Source organism: Zeugodacus cucurbitae, chromosome 6, assembly GCF_028554725.1.
Source record: "Zeugodacus cucurbitae isolate PBARC_wt_2022May chromosome 6, idZeuCucr1.2, whole genome shotgun sequence".
Taxonomy (NCBI): Eukaryota; Metazoa; Arthropoda; class Insecta; order Diptera; family Tephritidae; genus Zeugodacus; species Zeugodacus cucurbitae.
This window is the reverse complement of record NC_071671.1, coordinates 29510305-29534404: the sequence shown is the minus strand read 5'-3', so window position 1 is coordinate 29534404 and position 24100 is coordinate 29510305. Positions and strand designations below refer to the sequence as shown.

Below are 24100 nucleotides of genomic sequence, written 5' to 3'. Positions count from 1 at the left end.
TGTATGGGACCTTAGGATGGGTTATTATCCGATTTCTTTCATTTTGGACTGTATAAGGTAATGGCTAAAAGAAACGACTGCAGAAAGTTTGGTTTATACAGTTTTTTTGGTTTGCAAGATATATACAAAAAACCTATTTGGGGGTGGGGCCACGCCCACTTAAAATAATTACATCCAAATGTGCCCCTCCCTAAAATTTATGTATTTATGGCTTAGTAATGACGCTTTATGTGTTTTCGGTTTTCGTCATTTTGTGGACGTGGCAGTGGACCCTTTTGCCCAACGAAATCGAAAGCAATCTCCTCAGGGTGCCATGGAATATGTGATCCAAGTTTCATTAAGATATCTCAATTTTTACTCAATTTATCGCTTGTACGGACGGACGGAAAACTGATACAAACAACCGTTATATGAACAAAACTATAATACTCTGTGCAACATTTTGCGAGAGAATAAAAATATTTGAATTATATGTGAATCGGTTGATATAAATTTATGATTCGTATGAAATGTATTGAATGTTTACTGTTTCTCTTTAGTGAAAGACCAGATAACGATACCATAAATGTCTATGAAAATTTCAATACCTTTCTTAACGTCACACACCACACGAACCCTTTATATAGTAGATCGTTGGCAACTCATCGCCACTCGAACATTCTGGCAAATATGTCTGGATAAAGCTGCACGTTATGACTCCAACTATCGATTCTGGTTTATTCTGACATACATGTTCTCCTCACTGCCCTCCACTCAAGTCTGATCGTTCCGATGTATATCTAGTACAAGATGAAAACCTTCATTTTATTCCTAGGCCATCCAATTGTCGTTTAACAATTTGGTTTGTTCCTTCTCAACTACACTGAAATTTAGGAGACAATCGTTTCTTCCGTTGTGGGTTATATAACAACACTAAGCGTTTTCCACAAATCCTTCATTGCTTTGTCGTATTTTGCCTTTGCGACGGGTTTTTCTCCTGTTGGTCGTTTATTCAACTTTACTCAAAGCGTTACACGTTTCAATTCCTGATCTTCTTGCCCACATTTTCTTAATTCCTTTTGATCCTTTCGTTGATATTATTGTCATTAAATTGGGAATAAATAATGCCTATTTGGCCTCAACACTTGAGCAATATCTGCATTCCAAATCACAAGGACTGAACTTCCATGGCTGCTACCTTCGCAATACTCTATATAGAAGTCTCTCAATCCACTTTGCCTAGGTTCCTGAATTTTAGAAGTCATTAAAAATGTTCAGTATTCGTTAACGCTAGTAATTCCATTAGAGTTACCCAAGTCAGTTCCTTATTTCTTGCAAAGGCTTTGTTCTCGTTCGTGAGTTCATTGAGGCTACTAGCTACGCTGGCGAAGTTGGGAACGAATTGTCGATAATAGATAATACATTCAAGAAAACTCAGCAATTGATGTACATTTTGAGGTCTGGGCTGTTTTTTTATTGAGTTTTGCAAATACCTTCCGTTCAATTATACCAATATCTCTTTTTTCACGTATAGCTGAGCTTACAACTTCTCGGTTTGCTAGTGGGACGCTACGAAAAGTCTGATGAATTGGTCTTGCATCTCCCGTGTGAATGAAATGTTTCATAATTTTGGTTCTACCTAGTTTGGAATCGTCTTCCTTATCAAATATGGTGAAGTATCTGAGAAGAGTTTGTTTAGCCTCCTTTTTCTACCTTTAGTTCGTCGGTATCGTTTTAACCCATGGAATTTTCAATTTATCACGACCTCAATTTCCTCACACTACCCTAATATAGCTCCCTTGGAAAGCGTGATTGGTGACTTAAACTCATTAAAGTCTTTTACAGGAACTCTTTTGTCTCGTCGTATCATGGCCACGATATCTTTCCAATTACAATTTTACTTGCTGGAGCTATCACTCGTCCTTTTCAACTACAATTGTGCATCAAAATTTCAACAAACCTGTGAGAATAACAGACAAAATCATGTTCATGTGCATAACGTTAGAGGGATTTTGCGTCTCTTCCTTTGTTATATCTTTGTTGTCGGATCTTCTGCTTTCTAATTTTCTCTATTTTCTATTTTTATAATTCATTCTATTTTTATTGCCTTCGTAAACGGACATGTATTTCCAATTTTATCCAGTTTGTGGCTAAACCACTTTGTTACAACTCTGTTTACACTCTCGCAACATGTTGCAAAGAGAGTATTATAGTTTTGTTCACATTACGGTTGTTTGTAAGTCATAAAACAAAATGAGTGAAATATAGGGATATATATGTAACGGGTGATTTTTTTGAGGTTAGGATTTTCATGCATTAGTATTTGACAGATCACGTGGGATTTCAGACATGGTGTCAAAGAGAAAGATGCTCATTTATATCAAAATTATCGGTTTCAGTTATACTTTATAGGATACAAGTAAGGAAGGGCTAAGTTCGGGTGTAACCGAACATTTTATACTCTCTCAATTTATTTAACTTTATTAATATTATATAATACACAATTTGACCCACATTTTCGTCATATATATTGTATAAAGCCCATTGAAAGTTGGAAACCCTAATATTAGGTTAGAAGCGCCGATGTCCTCATGCTCGATATATGGGGCCTTGAAAACCTATGGTCCGATTTCGGCGATTTTTAGAATGGGGCTGCCACACTATAAACGTAGTATTTGTGCAAAGTTCTGCACCGATATCTTCACTAGTGCTTACTTTATATATTGTAAAGTAAACGATTCAGATTGTCTTCAAAGTTCTGGTATATAGGAAGTAGGCGTGGTTGTGAACCGATTTGGCCTATTTCAACAACATATCATTGGGATGTAAGGGAACTATTACAAACCAAGTTTCATTGAATTTGAGATATGGTTTTTGACCCATAAGTGGGCGATGCCACGCCCATTTTTCATTTTGTAAAAAAATCTGAGTGCAGCTTTCATGTGTCATTGCTTATGTGAAATTTAGTGTTTCTGACGTTTTCCCTTAGCGAATTAACCCACTTTTAGTAATTTTCAACTTAACCTTTGTATGGGAGGTAGGCGTGGTTATTATCCGATTTCTTTCATTTTTGGACTGCATTAAGAAGTGGCTAAAAGAAACGACTGCAGAAAGTTTGGTTTATATAATTTTATTGATTTGCGAGACAAATACAAAAAACTTATTTGAGGGCGAGGCCACTCCCACTTCTTTAAAAAAATTACATCCAAGTGTGCCCCTCCCTAATGCGATCCTGTGTTCCAAATGTTATTTTAATAACTTTATTTATGGCTTCGTTATGACACTGTATAGGTTTTCAGTTTCCGCCATTTTGTGGGCGTGGCAGTGGATCGATTTTGCCCATTTTCGAAAGCAACCTCCTCAGGGTGCCAAGGTATATGTGTTCCAAGTTTCATTAAGATATCTTAATTTTTACTCAAGTTATCGCTTGCACGGACAGACGGACAGACAGAAGGACGGACAGACATCCGGATTTCAAATCCACTCGTCATCCTGATCATTTATATATATCTAACCCCATATCTAACTCTTTTATTTCTTGGTGACACAAACAACCGTTATGTGAACAAAACTATGATACTCTGTGCAACATATTGCGAGAGTATAACAATTTTAAATACCTTTAAGCGGTTTCTATACAGTAAACAATGGAGCCATTTATTTTTGGCAAATATAAAACAATAGCAGACCCGGCCACACGTTTTTGTGGCTAAGGTATACATTAAATTAAGTTGGTCCAATCGGCGACGATATTGATTACTCGAGGTTGATTTATGTTACGCAGCATGATTACAACTCACACTACTTTTAACTGCAAAGTACAGGCAATTTTAAATAGTTTGGGATAATTGACTACGTCATCCTGGTTAGTAGCTGTATCAACTCTCTTAGACCGAAATTCTAAATTGTCGCATTAAGATCATCGATATATTAGCCCGTCAGTAACAGTTGATCCAGGAATAATTAGAAGAGTCTGGCGTAAATCACCTACTAACAGAATCAATGCTCCACCAAAAACGTTCATCGACAATCAAGATCTTTTAAAGTCCTGTGCAGTACCTCCAACGACTTCTTGAATATTTGGAAAATTTTCGTTAAAGCGCTATTTTTGACGATTTTGCTGACTGGTGTTTCGTTCATTTGCAATTTAGGAGTAATTTCAAGGCCGAATGTGCCGTATGTTTGCCTACTAACAGGTGCCAAGTCGCCCCTATTCCCGTTAACCTTGGTGGTGAAAATGAGTAAAATTGGTTCTGGAATTACATCAGCCCTCATATACTATACATGATGATTTTCTATTGAACTTTATGTCGAATATATAGGTAAAATTGTGTGTTATCTTAATAAAATTACATCAAACAAGTAAGGAAGGGCTAAGTTCGGGTGTAACCGAACATTTTATACTCTCGCAATTTATTTATTTAACTTTATTTATATTATATAATACACAATTTGACCCACATATTCGTCATATATATTGTATAAAGTCCATTGAAAGTTGAAAACCATAATATTAGACTAGAAGCACCGAAGTCCTCATGTTCGATATATGGAGCCTTGACAACCTATGGTCCGATTTCGGTGATTTTTAGAATGGGGCTGCCACACTATAAACGTAGTATTTGTGCAAAGTTCTGCATCGATATCTTCACTAGTACTTACTTTATATATTGTAAAGTAAACGATTCAGATCCACTTCAAAGTTCTGGTATATAGGAAGTAGGCGTGGTTGTGAACTGATTTGGCGTATTTACACAACATATCATTGAGATGTAAGGAAACTATTACAAACCAAGTTTCATAGAAATCGGTCGAGTAGTTCCTGAGATATGGTTTTTGACGCATAAGTGGGCGACGCCACACCCATTTTCCATTTTGTAAAAAAATCTGAGTGCAGCTTGCATCTGCCATTTCTTATGTGAAATTTAGTGTTTCTGCCGTTTTTCGTTAGTGAGTTAGCGCTCTTTTAATAATTTTCAACCTAAACTTTGTATGGGAGGTGGGCGTGGTTATTATCCGATTTCTTTTATTTTTGGACTGTGCTAAGAAGTGGCTAAACAAAACGACTGCAGAAAGTTTGGTTTATATGGCTCTATTGGTTTCCGAGATATGTACAAAAAACCAATTTGATTGCGGGACCACGCCCACCTCCCCAAAAAAATTACATCCAAATGTGCCCCTCCCTAATGGGATCCTATGTTCCAAATTTCATTTTCATAACTTTATTTATGGTTTAGTTATGACACTGTATAAGTTTTTGGTTTCCGCCATTTTGTGGGCGTGGTAGTGGACCGATTTTGCCCATTTTCGAAAGCAACCTCCTCAGGGTGCCAAGGAACATGTGTTCCAAGTTTTATTAAGATATCTTAATTTTTACTCAAGTTATCGCTTGCACGGACAGACGGACGGACAGACATCCGATTTCAAATCCACTCGTCATCCTGATCATTTACTCTTATATTTCTTGGTGACACAAACAACCGTTATGTGAACAAAGCTATTATACTCTGTGCAACAGGTTGCGAGAGTATAAAATGTTCAGTGACACCACCTTATGCAATTGAACAATAACAAAAATATTTTAACAAAGCAACAATGACAGCCTTCAAATTATATTTTTTATTTTTCTTGTCAACTCGAATAAAATTCTCTTATTATTATCTTCCTCGAAATTTTTTCATATTTACTCACTTTCTAATCTTTTTCTGGCCTTCCACGAATATTTCAAGACTAAAATTAGCCAGATCGGTTTGGCCGTTCTCGTTTTTTTGCGGCACAAACGAACATCAATTCATTTTTATATCATACTAGCTGACCCGGCGAAGTTCGCCCCGCCCAATTTTTATTTGAAATAGTTAAAACGCTTTTTGAACTCTGTTCATTGCTTATTTGTCTGACCATACATATGTACATAACTTTATTTATTTCACGGATTGTATGTGATTTTTTCTTAAATTTAGAATATTGGAAGTCATAGATTCGTATAACTTTACCACAAATAATATAAACTTCAAACATCGCATTTTCATTTAATGTTTTTAGCAAGTGGCAGCTTTTGTTATGACAGCCTAAATCCATGAACATTTAAAAAGAAATATAGCGCCATCTACTGTTACATAGCGTACTTAGCGCCACCAACTGGTGGATAGCTCTTTGCTAATAATAAACAAATAATTGCAATAAATAAATAATGCGACTATAAGGAGAGTTATAAACTATCCTATCTTTCAAGTTGGACCAAACTGCACACAGTGTTAAAAATTTCATTAAAATCGGTTCAGTAGTTTAGGAGTCCATCGAAAACAAACAATGTGACACGTGATTTTTATATATTAAGATTATTATTATTATTAATAATATTATTAATAATAATCTTAATATATCAATTATTTTTAATTCCGCACAGGACCATTCAAAAATTTCAAAATTTTTAACTCGTGATATCTTTTGAATGGTATGCAAGAATCTAATAATTCAAAAAGTTATATAAAGGTTTTGAAGCGATCTTAAATAATAAATCATTTATTTCGATAAGGATTATTACTAAGGTATAAATAAAGAGCCTTTTCAAGTAGTGGTATTTTAATTAATTTTTTATATAAAATCGCTTATTGTGACAAAACTATAATAGTTAGAGATATGATGTCGTGACATTTTCTGTAGATAATGATAAGTTCTACAAAATTTTAGTACATCACTTTGTTATATCTTCAATCGTCTTCGCAGCATTCGCGATTAAAGAAAGTTTTTTGGTATTTTTTTTTACATTATCGGAGTTTTGGTAAGGAACCCTATTTTTTTTTTTAAACTAAATATAGCCTATGTCACTCAGGTATAGTATAGCTTTCTAACGGTGAAAGAATTTTTCAAATCGGTTCAGTAGTTTCGCAGCCTATCCGACACAAACAAACAAAAAAACAAACATTTCCTCTTTATAATATTAGTATAGATTATCAAGCGACAATTATTTTTAATTCCGCACAGGACCATTCAAAAATTTCAAAATTTTTAACTCGTGATATCTTTTGAATGGTATGTCAGAATCTAATAATTCAAAAAGTTATATAAAGGTTTTGAAGCGATCTTAAATAATAAATCATTTATTTCGATAAGGATTAATACTAAGGTATAAATAAAGAGCCTTTTCAAGTAGTGGTATTTTAATTAATTTTTTATATAAAATCGCTTATTGTGACAAAACTATAATAGTTAGAGATATGATGTCGCGACATTTTCTGTAGATAATGATAAGTTCTACAAAATTGTAGTACATCACTTTGTTATATCTTCAATCGTTTTCGCAGCATTCGCGATTAAAGAAAGTTTTTTGGTATTTTTTTACATTATCGGAGTTTTGGTAAGGAACCCTATTTTTTTTAAACTAAATATAGCCTATGTCACTCAGGGATAGTATAGCTTTCCAACGGTGAAAGAATTTTTCAAATCGGTTCAGTAGTTTCGGAGCCTATTCGACACAAACAAACAAAAAAACAAACATTTCCTCTTTATAATATTAGTATAGAAATCATATCTCTAACTATTATAGTTTTGTCACTATAAGCAATTTTATATAAAAAAATAATTAAAATACCACTACTGGAAAAGGCTCTTTATTTGTACCTTAGTATTAATCGTTATCGAAATAAATGATTTATTTAAGATCGCTTCAAAACCTTTATAAAACTTTTTTAATTATTAGATTCTGACATTCCATTCAAAAGATATCACGAGTTAAAAATTTTGAAAAGCCGCTCGGCATCTTACTATGCGTTGTATGTAGAGTTGTAGGCGTCACTCGGGCACGGGGGTACGGGAGGGGGTTAAGATCACTCGCGCGGTCGATTTCCTACTGAATGGTCCTGTGCGGAATTAAAAGAATTGTCGCTTGATAATAATATAATATAAAAATGAATTGCTGTTCGTTTGTGCCGCAAAAAAACGAGAACCGCCAAACCGATCTGGCTAATTTTAGTCTTGAAATATTCATGGAAGGCCATAAAAAGATTAGAAAGTGAGTAAATATGGAAAAATTGCGAGGAAGATAATAATAAGAGAATTTTATTCGAGTTGACAAGAAAAATATAAAAAGAGAAAACAAAAAAATAATATTTTGAAGGTTATCATTGTTGCTTTGTTAAAATATTTTTGTTATTGTTCAATTGTATAAGGTATTGTCGATAGCCCAAAACAATTTGTAACAAATAAGGAAAGGCTAAGTTCGGGTCCAACCGAACATTTTATACTCTCCCAATTTATTGATGTAATTTTATTAAGATAACGCACAATTTGACCTATATATTCGGCATAAAGTCCAATAGAAAATCATCATATATAGTATATGAGGGCTGATGTAATTCCAGAACCAATTTCACTCATTTTCACCACCAAGGTTAACGAGTATAGGGGCACTTGGCACCTGTTAGTAAGCAATCAAACGGCACATTCGGCCTTGAAATTACTCCTAAATTGCAAATGAACGAAACACCAGCCGGCAAAATCGCCAAAAATAGCGCTGCTATAACGAAGATTTTCCAAAGATTCAAGAAGTCGCTGGAGGTACTGCACAGGACTTTAAAAGATCTTGATTGTCGATGAACGTTTTTGGTGGAGCCAGGATTCTGTTAGCAGGTGATTTACTAGACTCTTCCAATTATTCCTGGATCAAATGTTACTAACGGGCTAATCGCATGCCTAAAATCATTTAATTTGTGGCGAATGTAGAAGCAGTCGGCAGTTGACACCTCGATGGATTAATAGCATTTTCAACAGATTTCTGTCACTTCATTGACTCGAAAGAGAAGTTTTCCTGACATGAAACCTCAATATGATTACCATAAATGACTTATTGAATGACCTATATTGGTGGTAAAAAAAAGATATCGATGATCTTAATGCGACAATTTAGAATTTCGGTCCAAGAGAGTTGACACAGCTAAAAACCAGGATGACGCAGTCAATTATCCCAAACTATTTAAAATTGCCTGTACTATCACCACTCACTTTGAAATTAAAAGTAGTGTGAGTTGTCATCATGCTGCGTAACATAAATCAACCTCGAGTAATCAATATCGTCGCGGAAGCCAAGATTGGACCAAATTAATTTAATGTATACCTTAGCCACAAAAACGTGTGGCCGGGTCTGCTAGTATACATATAAACAAGAATATGTCCTTTTTATGATTACCTGCACGTGATATTTAGACGTCGCTTAAGTGTTCAGCCACCAGCTATTTATCAGTCAACAGAGTCGGTTTCAGCATTGGACAATATATATACAGAATTTATTGCATAGTCCCTGACAGAAGTTCTTCGAGTCCATTGGGCAGTACATCCGTTATTATGTATTCTTCTGCAGATGAAATAGTTAGTCCGTCCGCTAATTTTGCATCAGACACATGCACATATACACCAAAAAGAAATATTAAAAGACCTCATGGCATTTCAAATCCATTTTCATTACTGTTCGAAATCCAAAATAAGAAATTGGAATTAGAAAAAGAAAGTGAGGAAAACAATTTCCAATTGCAGAAATTACGGTTAGAGAAAGAAATGGAAAAAGTCAGATTGTAACATGATAGCTTGAAAAGTTTATATACATATGTATACTTGCCAAAATGTAATAATCTGTATTCCAATATAAAGTTTTTTCCATTTCAACTTTTACTTCTTAATAAACTTGTTGCTTTGTTAGTTTTACTTATAGTGACTTTGTGAATATGGTTCACCTTGTTCTTTTTTACTTTATCAGTATTTCTAGTTATTAATTTCCACCAGTTATGGCGCTACATTTCTTTCTAAATTTTCATGGATTTAGGCTGTCATAACAAAAGCCGCCACTTGCTGAAAACATTAAATTAAAATGCGTTGTTTGAAGTTTATATTATTTGTGGTAAAGTTATACGAATATGACTTCCAATATTCTAAATTTAAGAAAAAATCACATATAATCCGTGAAATAAATAAAGTTATGTACATATGTATGGTCAGACAAATAAGCAATGCTGCCACTCTTTTCCAGTAAATCTTCCTCGAATTTGGGAGATTTCAGAGGAATTTAGGAAATCGCAGAGTTGATTTCTGCATGTATTTCCTAAATACAAAAAAAAATTTCATTTATTTGCATTTAGGTATAGAATTTTGTATGGCTAATGCCCGGTTTCACAGTCCATACTTAAGTTGTGCCTAAATAAAATCTTAGCTAAGTATTGTTGCAAACTGAGTAGTCGTTTGCGTTTCACAGTCAATGTTTAATTTCTATAAAATTTTATTATGATATATGGCAACCTTATGGGCAACATATGTTTTACAAATGTCATTCATAAAAATATGTTTGAAATATTTAAATTATAACAGACAATACATAAATTTGCGAGGAAAATTATATCAAAAATTGATGAAAACAACAAAAGAACCCCAAATTTCATCACTAGCGAGTCGGAGCACCTATGGGAACTGAAGGAAAAGTATAAGCTGTTATTGAGTGCAAACGAACGGACACTTGCCCTACGCTACGAAAGATGTCGCTGAAAATTCAAAGCAAATTCAAAACAATAATCAGCTGTTATTTAAGCAATGCTTAAGCCCCCCATTTTCAGTGCTTAAGCATAATCTAAGTATGAACTGTAAAACACTATTTTCCTGTTTTATCTTAAGCACAACATAAGTATGGAGTACATTTGGAGTTAAATTTAGAGCTATATGTGCTATTGCAGTAGATGGCGCTACATGAGAATACATTTATTGACACTTATTTGTGATACTAACGGCTGACGTTGTAAGGTAATTGAATAAGTGCGCTGTATTAGCCTAGATGGCGCTATAGAAGCAGATGCTATTATATTTCAAGTCCAAACGTTTATTTTAGCTAAAATTTATTAAACGTAAAACATGTGTTTAAAATTTTCCATTTATTAAACGTAAAACGTGTGTTTAAAATTTACCATTTATTAAACGTAAAACGTGTGTTTAAGATTTATCAGACTCGGCCACGCTTTGCTTTCTTTTTACTATTTAAAACTCTTTAAACGAATTAAATAAAAGTAAGTATTATTAGCTTGCTTTTCATTTTATTTATTAAATCTTATTTTGAACTTTGAAGTAATATTTTCAATAAAATGCCACCAAAAAAATCGAACCTCAATAATGCACGGAATAGAGCTGCACAACGCCAAAGAGTTCAAAGAGTTCAGCAGTCTGCAGAACAAATCGCAGCAAGAAACTCAGCTAAAGCAAATCTAAAAGTGAGGAAATGTTCATTCTGAGAATTCGAATGATTCAAACCGATTTATCGTTTAAGTTCAAAATTTTACAGTTTCATATGTACATATATAGGTATGTATGTGTCATGTTAGCGTGTTGGACAGCCATCTTCTTTATTTGTTTACACGCTACACAACAAAACAAAGAACGAACTTCGCCAAAAATATTTAAATTAATCAGAGACGTTATTCCCTGAATATATTAATATTCCATACAAATAAATGGCCTTGAACAGAGTTCAAAAAGCGTTTTAACTATTTCAAATAAAAATTGGGTGGGGCGAAATTCGCCGGGTCAGCTAGTTTTCTATAAAATTCTATTAATATATGGCAGCACAATGAAAAACATTTGTTTACAAATACCATCTGACAAATTGAAATTATTGTTGATGAAAAATAACTTTGCGACGAATAAATTTAGAATCTGGGAAATGGATGGAAACAATAAAAGGACACCGAATTTCACCGCAAGCGAGTGGGGGCACCTATTTGAACTCGCAGGAAAACTCGAGAAAAAATTTTCAGCAAATAATTTTTATTTTATTTTTTTGACAAATAAGTTAATATTCAAAACACAAATCAGCTGTTACTTAAACACTGCTTAAGTCTCCCATTTTCAGTACTTAAGCAGAACTTAAGTATGAACCGTAAAACGCAATATTTCTGTTTTATCTTAAGCACAACCTAAGCACTGACTGTGAAACCGGGCATTAGTAATTGTTTGAAATCAATAGTTCAAAGATTTGTCGTTGCCTTATCTCCCCTTCATTAGTACGAGCATATGGTAACGACTCGTCACTATAGTGCTCCGATTCCCTAGGAACGTAATTGAAGTATAAAGTTTTGTAACAATGCACAACAGAGAATCAATTTGTTAACTTTTCTCATACCATGTTCATTTTTTATTTGAAGCCTTAAGCCTCATAAACTATAAAATTTTTCCTTCAGCATTCCAAAACAATGTTCAATTCGAATTCTATATATATCGACTGAATGCTTTTTTTTAATTCTTTGGCTTAATGTTAAATTCCTGGAATTTTCTCTGAATGGCGTTATAACCGTAATAGATAATTTAAATGTACTGTAACCTGCGATCCATTCACCTTCTCCAAAATATTTATGTTCTTCAATGGCTGTTATTAACAAGTAAGGAAGATAACACACCATTAGACCCACATATTCGTCATATATGTATGTATGTATATGTTAGAGTCCATTGAAAGTTTGAAAATCCTAATATTAGATATATGGGATCTAGAGCAAGTTATGGCCCGATTTCAATATTTTTTGGCAAGGAGGGATATTATTAGAAGAAGAAAAATTCCCTTTTAATTTCATCAAAATATATGAGAGACGTATCTTTATTTTCAGTAAAAAAAATTATTAGAAGCTCTGAGGTCCTCATGTTCGATATATAGGGCCTTGAAAACTTATGGTCCGATTTCGGCGATTTTTAGAAGGACGATGCCAAACTATAAATGCAGTATTTGTACAAAGTTCTGTTTCGATATCTTCACTAGTGCTTTCTTTATATATTGTAAAGTAAACGATTCAGATCGACTTCTAAGTTCTAGTACCGAACCGGAACAGAATTTCATTGAAATTAGTCGAGTAATGTCGGAGATGCTGTTTTTGACACATAAGTGGGCGGAGCCACGCCCATGTAAAAATTTTTATACCAATTTGAGTGCATCTCTTCTGTACCATCTTTATAATTAAATTTAAACTTCCTAGTGATATAAAGGATTGTATGGGAGGTGGGCATGGTTATATGCTGATTTTCTCCATTTCTAGACTCTATAAGGAAGTGCCTGAAGAAAACGAGAGTTTTCCTGAGAGTATCGTTGATATAGCTTTAGTAGTTTACGAGATATGTACAAAAAAGCCACGCGTTTGCGTTCTTCCGTATTTGACTAAATTAAATACTGGTCTTTATATTTCAACAGCGCATTTAATAAGCGTTTAGTTAAATTCTAAAATATAAAAACATGTTAATATATTATGAGAAAAACTGATGAATTCTGACCTGAATGATACCACCATCACTGAGTGCAAATAAACTCGCAATCTTCGAAAAATTGCATATGATAAGATGTGGCATGAAGGGCTTTTATATAATATTAAAAACATTCAACCTTTAGAATTGCATAAAATACTGGAGTCTTATTTAAATAATAGACAATTTATGGTTTATGTCGTTATCTGAGGAACGACAAATAAGGGCTGGTGTAGCACAAGGCAGTGTTTTAGGGCCAACTCTCTACATCATATATACTGCTGATCTTCCAACAGCTAATAATGTTTTGACATCAACTTTCGCGGATGACACAGCTTTAGTGAGCCGTAACAAATACCACATTATAGCATCCAGAATATTAGCGGAGCACTTAGGATCGATATACTTAATATCGATATAATACAAAGGTTCCAATCGAAAATGCTTAGAACAATCACGTGCTCACCATGGTACATGCGCAATGATAATATCCATAAAGATCTTGGTATCCCTATGGTAAAGAAAGAAGTAGAGGACAGCAGATTGAAATATATATCTAAACTCCGTGATCACCCAAACCCATTGGCTAATGCTTTAGTACAATCCTGTAATCAATCACGTCTAAAAAGAAGAGATATGCTAAAGAGCAACCGTTTCACCAAAACAACTCAATCACCTGGTTGAGTTTGTCTAGTTTTAATTAGTTTTAAGATTTTATAACTTATTGTTAGGCTTTAAAAAGCAGATTCAGTAAATAAATGTATATTGAAAAAAAATTGAAATTAACGGGTCTATGAATTTACAAGAAAATACTTTTTGTTGATCTTGAATTGTAAACCTAGTTTTAAGCTACTAAGTTGACCTGTTCCCACCATCATATAGAACAATTCCAATTTCGTTAAAACAACTTTGTACATAAACCTAGTTATAAGCTACGACAATTGTAAAAGCACATAATATTTTGACTTGCTCCTACAATCACATCAATTTTCGAGATCCAAAATGTTTTATCAAAACGACAACGTTTCGACTCAATCTGCTCGAGAATGTTAGTGGGGTTCAATACCCCATTAAAGTGTAATTTACCCAAATAACTAATATTGAATTCATATACAACCCCTTCTTTCACTTTTCGTAATTGCGAGTGTATAAAATGGACCCGAACTTTAGTATTAGATGTTATAAACAACTCTTGGTAAACAAAAATATTATACTCAGTGCAACATTTTGCTTACTGAGAAAGCAGATATTAATTCCTGGAAATTATATTTTCCTAAACTTTTACTATGAAAACGAATCTTTAGAAAGTGTTTAGACAAATATTATAAAAATGTATCCATTTAAAGCATTGGATAAACTACGTTCTCTTTACAATCGAAAATACATCATATTCAGTATATGGAAGAGTCTGGACTGATATATATATATACATAATTGAAAACCATTTACTTTAAAGTATTATACTTAATTTTGTAGTTGATAAGTAAATTAAATGTAATTATTTGCTTATATTTAAAACACACATTAAATTGTTATTGTTTTTCTTAACATCTTGCAGGATAATGAAGAAAATTACGGTTTATAGCATTTTTATACTTTTGTTGTTATTTGGAGTCTTTCATTGCCAGAAGTTGGATGACCGACGCATAGGTACGAAATTTAAGCATATTATTACTATATTCATCATTATTAGCTGATTCACTCTCTGTTCGCTCTATTTGGGCGCTGCTTGCCTGTCAAAAATTTTACATGTGAAAGCAACAACAAAGTTATCTAGTTGAATTCGTGCAGGAGAGTATGCGAATACCTCATTAAAAATCCTTTGCCGCTTGCTGAGTGCTACCAAGTTTTGTTTTACACATTTTAGAACCATTTTACTATTGTGAACGGCTCAAAGGACAATTTACTGTCACAATAATAAAACTTGTTATGCACAAATTTTAATTTGAAAATGGCAGGCGAAGATAAATCGTAAGTATTTTTGTATTGAATTTATTGAATAAAAAACTTTAATAAAAATTAAATTTGTTGCAGAAAACGTAAGACATGGACGGTGGTTGAAGAGTTCAGTGCGGCCAAGTATAGACAATTCGATTTCAGTACTGCCAGTTCGTATGAAAATTTGGAATGTTTGTTCGATTGGCTTGTCTATAGCAGTTAGCCAATCGATAACAGCTATTATTATTTGGCTCTTCAACTCTTTGTGTGCCTGGGCCTGCTGGACAATACGCCTCCAAGTTACTCTGTCTTTTGCTGTCTTTCTCCAGTTTTCCAGTCGGAGTCTCTTCAGATCTTCGTTTAATTCGTCCATCCATCTTGATCTTGGCTTTCCTTTTGCTTTGTTCGTGAATGCTTATTCGTTGCGATTTGATAAATCGCACTGCGTTTTGGCCTTGAATTAGCTAATCAAGTGCGTTAGTCCAATTCTGACTGCGCCGAAAATTTTTCGCATAATTTTTCTTTTGAAGGTTAAGAATTTTTATTTATTTTTTTCTAATATTACGATTCTATACAGGGCCAGTTTGCATGATCTGTTCAGTATTTTGGGATTAAATAATTTTATAAGAGATGCGAACGATCTATTGGCTGCTTGTATTCTATTGTCGATTGTAACGCTCATGACGTTGTGCTCTGTTAACCATGAGCTCATATTTCCAAGTTTAATTCTTGTTATAGTTTGCGTGTTTTGCTCTGCACATTTTGTTTTCTCTTCATTGATTTTAAATCCAATTTTGTTTGCTTCCGCTTCAATTTCAGGAATTGTCGTTAAAAGCGCATTTTTATTTTCACTTGCTATAGCAATATTGACAGTGTCGATCTATTCAATATATGATCAGTCCGTTTACTGTCAAAGCGTGTTGATGTTCGGGAAATATTTTTTCGGTATATTTTATGAGTCTGTGTTAAATACTTGTGCTAAAATGTTGTATGTTTTTTTATAAGCGATATACCCTTATAGTTTTTGCAAAGCGTTTTTTCTCACTGTCTATGGATTGGTATATTTATAATCGCCGTATTCCTGTCTTTGAGCAAGGCTTTTTTGGTAAATTGTCTTCTTCACTGCTTTCACTCGGCCCAACACCCCAACATATTTGTTGGTCAGTGACTATTTCCCCGCTCATAGATTTGCAAATATTTTCAAATAAATTCACGCTTCTGTTTCTGACACAGTCGTGAAATAGTGGAGGCGAGAATGACAGTGGATGGACAGACCGGGTTAATCATGGCTCGCACTGTGATGAACCTGGTTGCAGTGCGTATCTTGATTAAGGCGGTCGGTGAAAGCGCTATTTTTTGCTGCCAAGGTTTTGTTGCGTGCCTATCCTTGATGATACGGCGTGCGTCTGCTTGACGTTGAGCACCTCGTCCACACCTTCTCTTTGGCCGGCGGGACGCATTGCGTTCCTCTGGGTCCGGGTAATGTGCCTGAGACGAATTGAGTCTCAGTCGATCGTTACCATGCCGCCAATCCGAATAGAAGTTACCAGCACGCCGAAGTCGGCGAGACGAATCGAGTCTGGCTCGATCCTGGGCGTGTAGTATGCGGGAGAGGTCTCGTTGGTCAGTTTTCCCTTGGTTGCATGGCTAATGACATCGGTTGACATGGTTGAGAAGGTATCGAATCCGTCGTAGCGATGGTTTCCTCTTCCATATCCGCTGCCTCTAGCTCGACTTGTTGTGCCCATGTTAACTCTTGTAACATTGTATGGTGAGGGCTGCTGCAATGTTTACAGCGTATTACGCTGTCGCAATCATCCTTTCAGTGGTTCGAGGCAAGGCAGTTGCTGCAACAGCGGTGAATTAAGATTGTTCTCAGCCTAATTTCTGGGGACATCTGACGTAATTTGGGGCACCAGCGAAGAAGGTGACTGTCTATGCATAACGGGCAATTGATGGTCGTCATTTTGAATAATTTCTTAAATGAAAAGAAAATTATTAAGGTGTGAATGTATAGAATAAGTTAACATTGATTGGGTAAAATGACAATTTTTGTGATATGCCTACAAATTAAGCCGCGTTGAGTTTTTATGTCCACAACTCGAACTCGTTGGTCCAACCCTGGATATATTTTGGTGATCCTGCCTAATCTCCATTCATTTGGAGGTAAATTTTCATCACGAACTAACACTAGATCGTTTACTTGGACGTTCTGTTGGGGATGTTTCCATTTCTTTCGTTTCTGAAGTTCCTTTAAGTATTCGGTCTTCCATCTCTGACAAAAGTGCTGACTTAGGGCCTTTAATTTTTGCCATCGGTTTACTAATGATAGCGGGTTCTCAGTGATTTCTGGTTCTGCCGTTGCTAGTAAGGGTGCACCGACCAGGAAATGGCGTGGTGTTAATGGAGTCAGGTCGTTGATGTCATCCGTCATAGAACTTATAGACCGAGAGTTTAGACAGGCTTCTATTCGAGCTAACAGCGTAGAAAGTTCCTCGAATGTGTACTTCATAGATCCTGACAATTTTTTGAAGTGAGTTTTAAAACTTTTCACTCCAGCCTCCCACAAGCCCCCCATATGAGGAGCACCTGCAGGAATGAAATGCCAGTTTAGGTGGGGTAAACTGCTGCAGTTGGCTATCGCGTCAGGGCATGTCTTCAAGAAGGCTTTGAAATCTTTCTTAATTTCTTTCGATGTATGTATGTGATTGGCGTTGCAACCGTTTAGCTGGTTATAGCCGAATCGACGATAGTGCGCCACCTCTCTCTCTCCTTCGCAGTTCGGCGCCAGTTGGAGATCCCAAGTTTAACCAGGTCGCTCTCCACCTGGTCCCTCCAACGGAGTGGAGGCCTTCCCCTTCCTCGGCTTCCTCCGGCGGGTACTGCATCGAACACTTTCAGGGCTGGAGTGTTTTCGTCCATTCGGACAACATGACCTAGCCAGCGTAGCCGCTGTCTTTTTATTCGCTGAACTATGTCAATGTCGTCGTATAACTCGTACAGCTCATCGTTCCACCGTCTGCGGTATTCGCCGTTGCCAATGTTCTGAGGACCATAAATCTTGCGCAAAATTTTCCTCTCGAAAACTCCTAGTGTCGTCTCATCTGATGTTGACATCGTCCAAGCTTCTGCACCGTAAAGCAGGACGGGAATGATAAGCGACTTGTAGAGCTTGTCCAAAGTAGGCAGTCTGTTTTCTCTCCGCTGCGAGACGGCACTCCTCATCGTACCAGCTTGTTTTTTGTCGTTGCCGAAAACCAATTGTTTCGGCTGCAGCGGTACGCAGTGAGTTTGAGATGCCGTTCCACAGTTCCCTTATACCGAGATGCTGATGAGTGCTCTCAGAGAGCAGGAGTGCAAGTCGAGTAGAGTATTTCGTGGCTGTCTGTTGCGATTGCAGCTTTTCGACGTCGAACCTTCCTTGTGTTTGTTGACGGGCATTCTTTGCTGCACAGAGGCGGGTGCGTATCTTCGCTGCGACCAGATAATGGTCCGAGTCTATATTTGGTCCTCGGAGCGTACGCACGTCTAAAACACAGGAGACATGTCTTCCGTCTATCACAACGTGATCGATTTGGTTCCGCGTGTTTCGATCAGGAGACAGCCAAGTAGCTTGATGTATTTTCTTATGCTGGAATCTGGTACTACAGACGATCATATTTCGGGCCCCAGCGAAGTCGATCAGCCTCAGGCCGTTTGGCGATGTTTCGTCATGGAGGCTGAATTTTCCGACTGTTGTGCCAAAGACACCTTCTTTACCCACCCTGGCGTTAAAATCGCCAAGCACGACTTTTACATCGTGGCGGGGGCAGCGCTCATAGGTACGTTCTAGGCGCTCATAGAAAGCATCTTTGGTCACATCGTCCTTCTCTTCCGTTGGGGCGTGGGCGCAAATCAGCGATATGTTGAAGAACCTCGCTTTGATGCGGATTGTGGCTAGACGTTCATCCACCGGGGTGAATGCCAGGACTCTGCGACGGAGTCTCTCTCCCACCACAAATCCAACACCAAATTTGCGCTCCTTTATATGGCCGCTGTAGTAGATGTCACAAGGACCCACCTTCTTCCGTCCTTGTCCCGTCCATCGCACTTCTTGGATGGCGGTGATGTCAGCCTTGAGTCGTATGAGGACATCAACCAGCTGGGCAGAGGCACCTTCCCAATTAAGGGTCCGGACATTCCAGGTGCATGCCCTTATATCATTATCCTTAAAACGTTTGCAGGGGTCGTCATCAAAAGGGGGGTGTCTCATCCGAGGCTTTCGTAGATTTTTCATTGGTACTTCGTTTTTATGTGGTGGATCCCAAGCCCTACGCACAACCGCATAAGCGGGCTTCGCCTTCTCACTTTAGCTCGCCTTCAAACGGATGTCTGTTGGCTACCCAGAGGATACTTGGTCTAAAACCGGAAGTCGTGAGCTGCTTGAACCATGTGGAGAAGAATCGTTTCTGGCCACTCCCAAGTGAATGACAATCAAAAACTTTCCTCACTTGCGTGAACTTCTACACATGATCCCATCCTCCTTCTTTCGATGCTCCAACGAAATTAGTGCCATTGTCCGAATAAATGTGATTTGGACAGCTTCGACGTGATACGAATCTTGTGAGAGCACTCATGAATGCGGCCGTAGATAAATTACTAGTGGCTTCAAGATGGATAGCCCTTGTTGAAAAGCAAACAAAAACGCATACATATCCCTTTGTTATCAGGCAAGCTCGGCCTGTATAGTTTTTGATGTCGAATGGACCAGTGAAATCTACTCCGGTAGACTCAAAGGGCCTTGTGAGATTTGTTCGTGGTGCGGGGAGTGATGCCATAAGTTGTGTTTGCTCTCGTTTTTTATATAAAACGCAGATCTTACAATTATGAATCACTGTGCAAATTAGATTCTTTGCCCTTAGGATCCAAAATTGCATACGTAGAAGCCGCAAGACAAGTTGATTATCTCCGTGAAGGGAAGTAATATGAATAAATTTGACCAATAATTTTGAAAATTGACAGTTGTAAGGTAGTATAATTGGATGCTGCTCATCGGAGCTGAGAGAGGGAGCGTTGGTTAAACGTCTTCCTACTCTTATGATCCGTTATCACCAACAAAGGGATTTAATGATAGAATGGAAGATTTTTTTATTAATGGGTACATTTTTAGTTAAATCTGAGTACTCAGAAGCAAAATGTGCCTTCTGAGTTAACTGAATAAGTCTGTGTTTGAAAAAGTTAACTTCATCAGAAGTGAGCGTTGAAGACAGTGACAGGGTCTTGCAATTTTGATAAATTCTGTTGTAGAATCTAAAGATTCGAGAAATTACACGGAGTGCTCTTGAAAATTCGGAAAAACGTTCCAAAACGTCTTCGATCTCAATAACTGATGCTTGATGCACATGAATGCTTTTGGCCTCCAGGGTGGTCTCAACTTCTTCTGCAGGATTTTGTTTTGACAACTTGGATGGTTGAAGTTTGAACCACTTAGGACCACACCACCAAAGATCATTCGGTTGCAAATCTTGAGGAGAGATTCCTCTGCTATCCAGGTCGGCGTGATTATCTTCTGAGTTGACATGCCTCCAGTTCCCAATTTGTGTATGCTCGATAATTTTTGATATTCGATTCGCAACGAATGTCGACCAAGAACATGGCGGCTTGCGTAGCCATGCGAGAACGATGGTGAAGTCAGTCCATAAATATATTCCCTGATATACGATATCTAGTTTGGGTTGAAGATATTCGACCATTTTAGCTAACAGCAGAGCATCAGATAGTTTTAATCTGGGTATTGAGATGGTTTTAACAAAAGCGACCTTTGTTTTTGCTAAAAGCAAGCCGGTTTTAATCTCGCAATCGTTCACCTGCGCAAATAGATCGCTGCGCCGTACGCCTTTTCTGAGACATCGCAGAATCCATGGAACTGTACTTGACAGTTCGGTGTGTAAGATACCCATCGTGGGATCCTGATAGTGCTTATATGTGGGTAGTTTTTTAACTGGTTGAGAGATTTGGAGGTCAAAGTTTCGTCCCAATCGGTTTTTCTAGCCAAATGTCCTGCATTAAAATTTTAGCAACGATGATTACTGGACTTAACCATCCTGCTGGGTCGAACAATTTGGCTATCATAGACAAAACTTCTTTTTCAGTGAAAGAGTATTTGTTGTCCAGAGGTTTAGTGGAAAAGTAAAAGTTGTCCGATCTCGTATTCCAATGTTTTGGCTTCGCTACTGCTGTCGAATTCAAGAAAATCTGTGGTCAAAAGGTAATCATTAGGTATGTCCTTCAGAATTTTCTTGCTGTTTGATGTCCACTTTCTTAATGGGAAGCCGGCTGAGGCTAATAGTTCAATCAGCTGGTCTCTTGAATCTATTGCGGTGGAGATTTCATGAGCACCAGATAAGACGTCGTCTACGTACGTATTATCTTTTATTATTTTTGCAGCTAAAGGGAACTCTGATTTTGAGTCTTCAGCTAGTTGCATCAGAGTACGGATTGCTAGATACGGAGCACAATTGATCCCGAAAGTGACTCTATTTAATTGAAACTCATTGATCTCCCCGCCCAAAGAATATCTAAAGAGGATTCTTTGATAAGATGTATGTTTGGGGTTGACCAAAATTTGACGATACATTTTTTCAATATCAGCTGTTGGCGCGCAACAAAAAATAATTATATAAATTATCTAATTAAAATTCAAAGCATTTTATTTACTAAAATGCAACTTTGTCAATATATTAAAAAATTACACATGTACATTAAAATGCAGCACTGCTGATCTATTACATTGTTAATGTACACAAAAACGCGACCTTGTAGATGTATGTCCCGCTATTCATAGTATGTTCGAGACCGCCTTTGGCTTGCCCTTTTGCGTTGTCTCATTCCTTTTTAATTCGTTGGCGGAGTGGTGCATACTGCAAGAAGCACAATTATTTTAGCGCGTAAATTTATATTTTGTATTTGAACCAAAATTCTTATTGAAATTAAATTTAATACGAAACCGCTTAAAATCCGTGTTTAACTCTGCCACCCGCCAACAATCAGCATTGAACACAAATCGAAAAAGTCGCCATTTGGTGATCATAAGAGTGAGATCAGCTTGGAGAGCTGGACCGGTGTACAAAATGTCATTTAAACTTACACCATTGGATGTGGGACATGAAGCATTAAAAACGACTCTAAGTTTAGAGGTTGGACTTTTAGGTTTGTAAACGGCGTGGTGAGGGAGATAGTAACTTTTGTGCGGATTTTCTGCCGATTTGTTCAAAATGCGTTGCATATGACGTAAGTCTATGTACTCCCTCAAGACTTTGCTGTATTCTTCCTTAACAAGAGGTTGTTTATTGAGAGATGTCTGTTCTTCTACAGTGAGAAATGATTTTTTTAGGTATTTCTTATAGTTCTCAGAATTTGGAAAGCTGATTATCTAAAGATATCTCGTTGAGATATGTGACGTAAGTCGGTTTATTCTTCGTTTCTTCGGAGAGAACAGAACCTGTTAAAATCCAGCCGAACACTGTACGTTGAGCAATGAGGGAACCGAAGATCCTTGATTTTACCCCGTTTAATATGATTTTCGGGTAGATATCCCCTCCGATCAACAAGTCAACTTCTTGACTCGTATGGAAATTATTATCCGCTAAGGGGATATTGGGTAAACTTTTGACAATTGAAGGGTTGATTGATCTGGATAGAAGCAGTCCAGTCAGTTTTGGTAGTACCAACGCTTCCGCTTCTAATTTTAAACCTTTGTTACGGGGCGAGCCAATGGTGATTGAGCATACCGTTTGAACTCGTCCCGACAAGGTATTATTCAATCCCGAAACTCGTGCGCTGACCTTCCTGCTTGTAAGATTTAAGCGTTTTTGCAGACTGTTGGTAATGAAGGTTCCTTCACATCACATGATAGCTGTACCTAAGAACATGCTTCGACTGGTAGGCACATTTGATACATTGGCCTTAATGGAGGCCATATGAGATTTAGTGGAAATCTCAGTAGGGTCTGTGCTAGCGGGTGACTGAGCTATTTCCTCACTCTGATCCCGATGAATCATAGAGTGATGTCTCTGTTTGCATTTATATATATATATATATTTGGCGTAGGAACCGCTTTAAGCGATTATAGCCGAATCCACCAGAGCGCGCCACTCATTCCTCCTTTTTGCTTTTTGGCGCCAACTGGAAACACCAAGTGAAGCCAGGTCACTTTGCACTTGGTCTTTCCACCGGAGTGGAGGTCGTCCTCTTCCGCGGCTTCCTCCAGCGGGTACTGCATCGAATACTTTCAGAGCTGGAGTGTTTTCTTCCATCCGTACAACATGACCTAGCCAGCGTAGCCGCTGTCTTTTTATTCGCTGAACTATGTCAATGTCGTCGTATAAATCGTACAGCTCATCGTTCCATCGCCTGCGGTATTCGCCGTTGCCAATGTTTAGAGGACCAAAAATCTTGCGCAAAACCTTTCTCTCGAAAACCCCAAGAGTCGTCTCATCGGATGTTGTCATCGTCCACGCTTCAGCGCCATACATCAGGACGGGAATAATGAGCGACTTATAGAGTTTGATTTTGGTTCGTCGAGAGAGGACTTTACTTTTCAATTGCCTACTCAGTCCAAAGTAGCACCTGTTGGCAAGAGTGATTCTGCGTTGGATTTCAAGGCTGACATTGTTGGTGTTGTTAATGCTGGTTCCCAGATAAACGAAATTATCTACAACTTCAAAGTTATGACTGTCAACAGTGACGTGGGAGCCAAGACGCGAGTGCGCCGACTGTTTGTTTGATGACAGGAGATATTTCGTCTTGTCCTCATTCACCACCAGACCCATACGCTTCGCTTCTTTATCTAGTCTGGAAAACGCAGAACAAACGGCGCGGTTGTTGCTTCCGATGATATCAATATCATCGGCATACGCCAGGAGCTGTACACTCTTGTAGAAGATTGTAC

General features: G+C 37.1%; 1 protein-coding gene across 24 annotated transcripts in view; it reads left to right on the top strand.

Annotated features, from left to right (window-relative positions):
• Positions 1-24100, top strand: part of Ptprq_4 (phosphatidylinositol phosphatase PTPRQ) — a 474745-nt gene that overhangs the window by 15261 nt on the left and 435384 nt on the right. For all 24 annotated transcript variants that reach the window (XM_054235185.1, XM_054235183.1, XM_054235189.1 and 21 more), the window contains one exon: positions 14792-14883. In XM_054235185.1, coding sequence (XP_054091160.1) covers positions 14796-14883 — 88 coding nt within the window. In that variant the 5' untranslated portion in view covers positions 14792-14795. Of the gene's footprint in view, positions 1-14791; positions 14884-24100 lie in introns of those variants that run through there.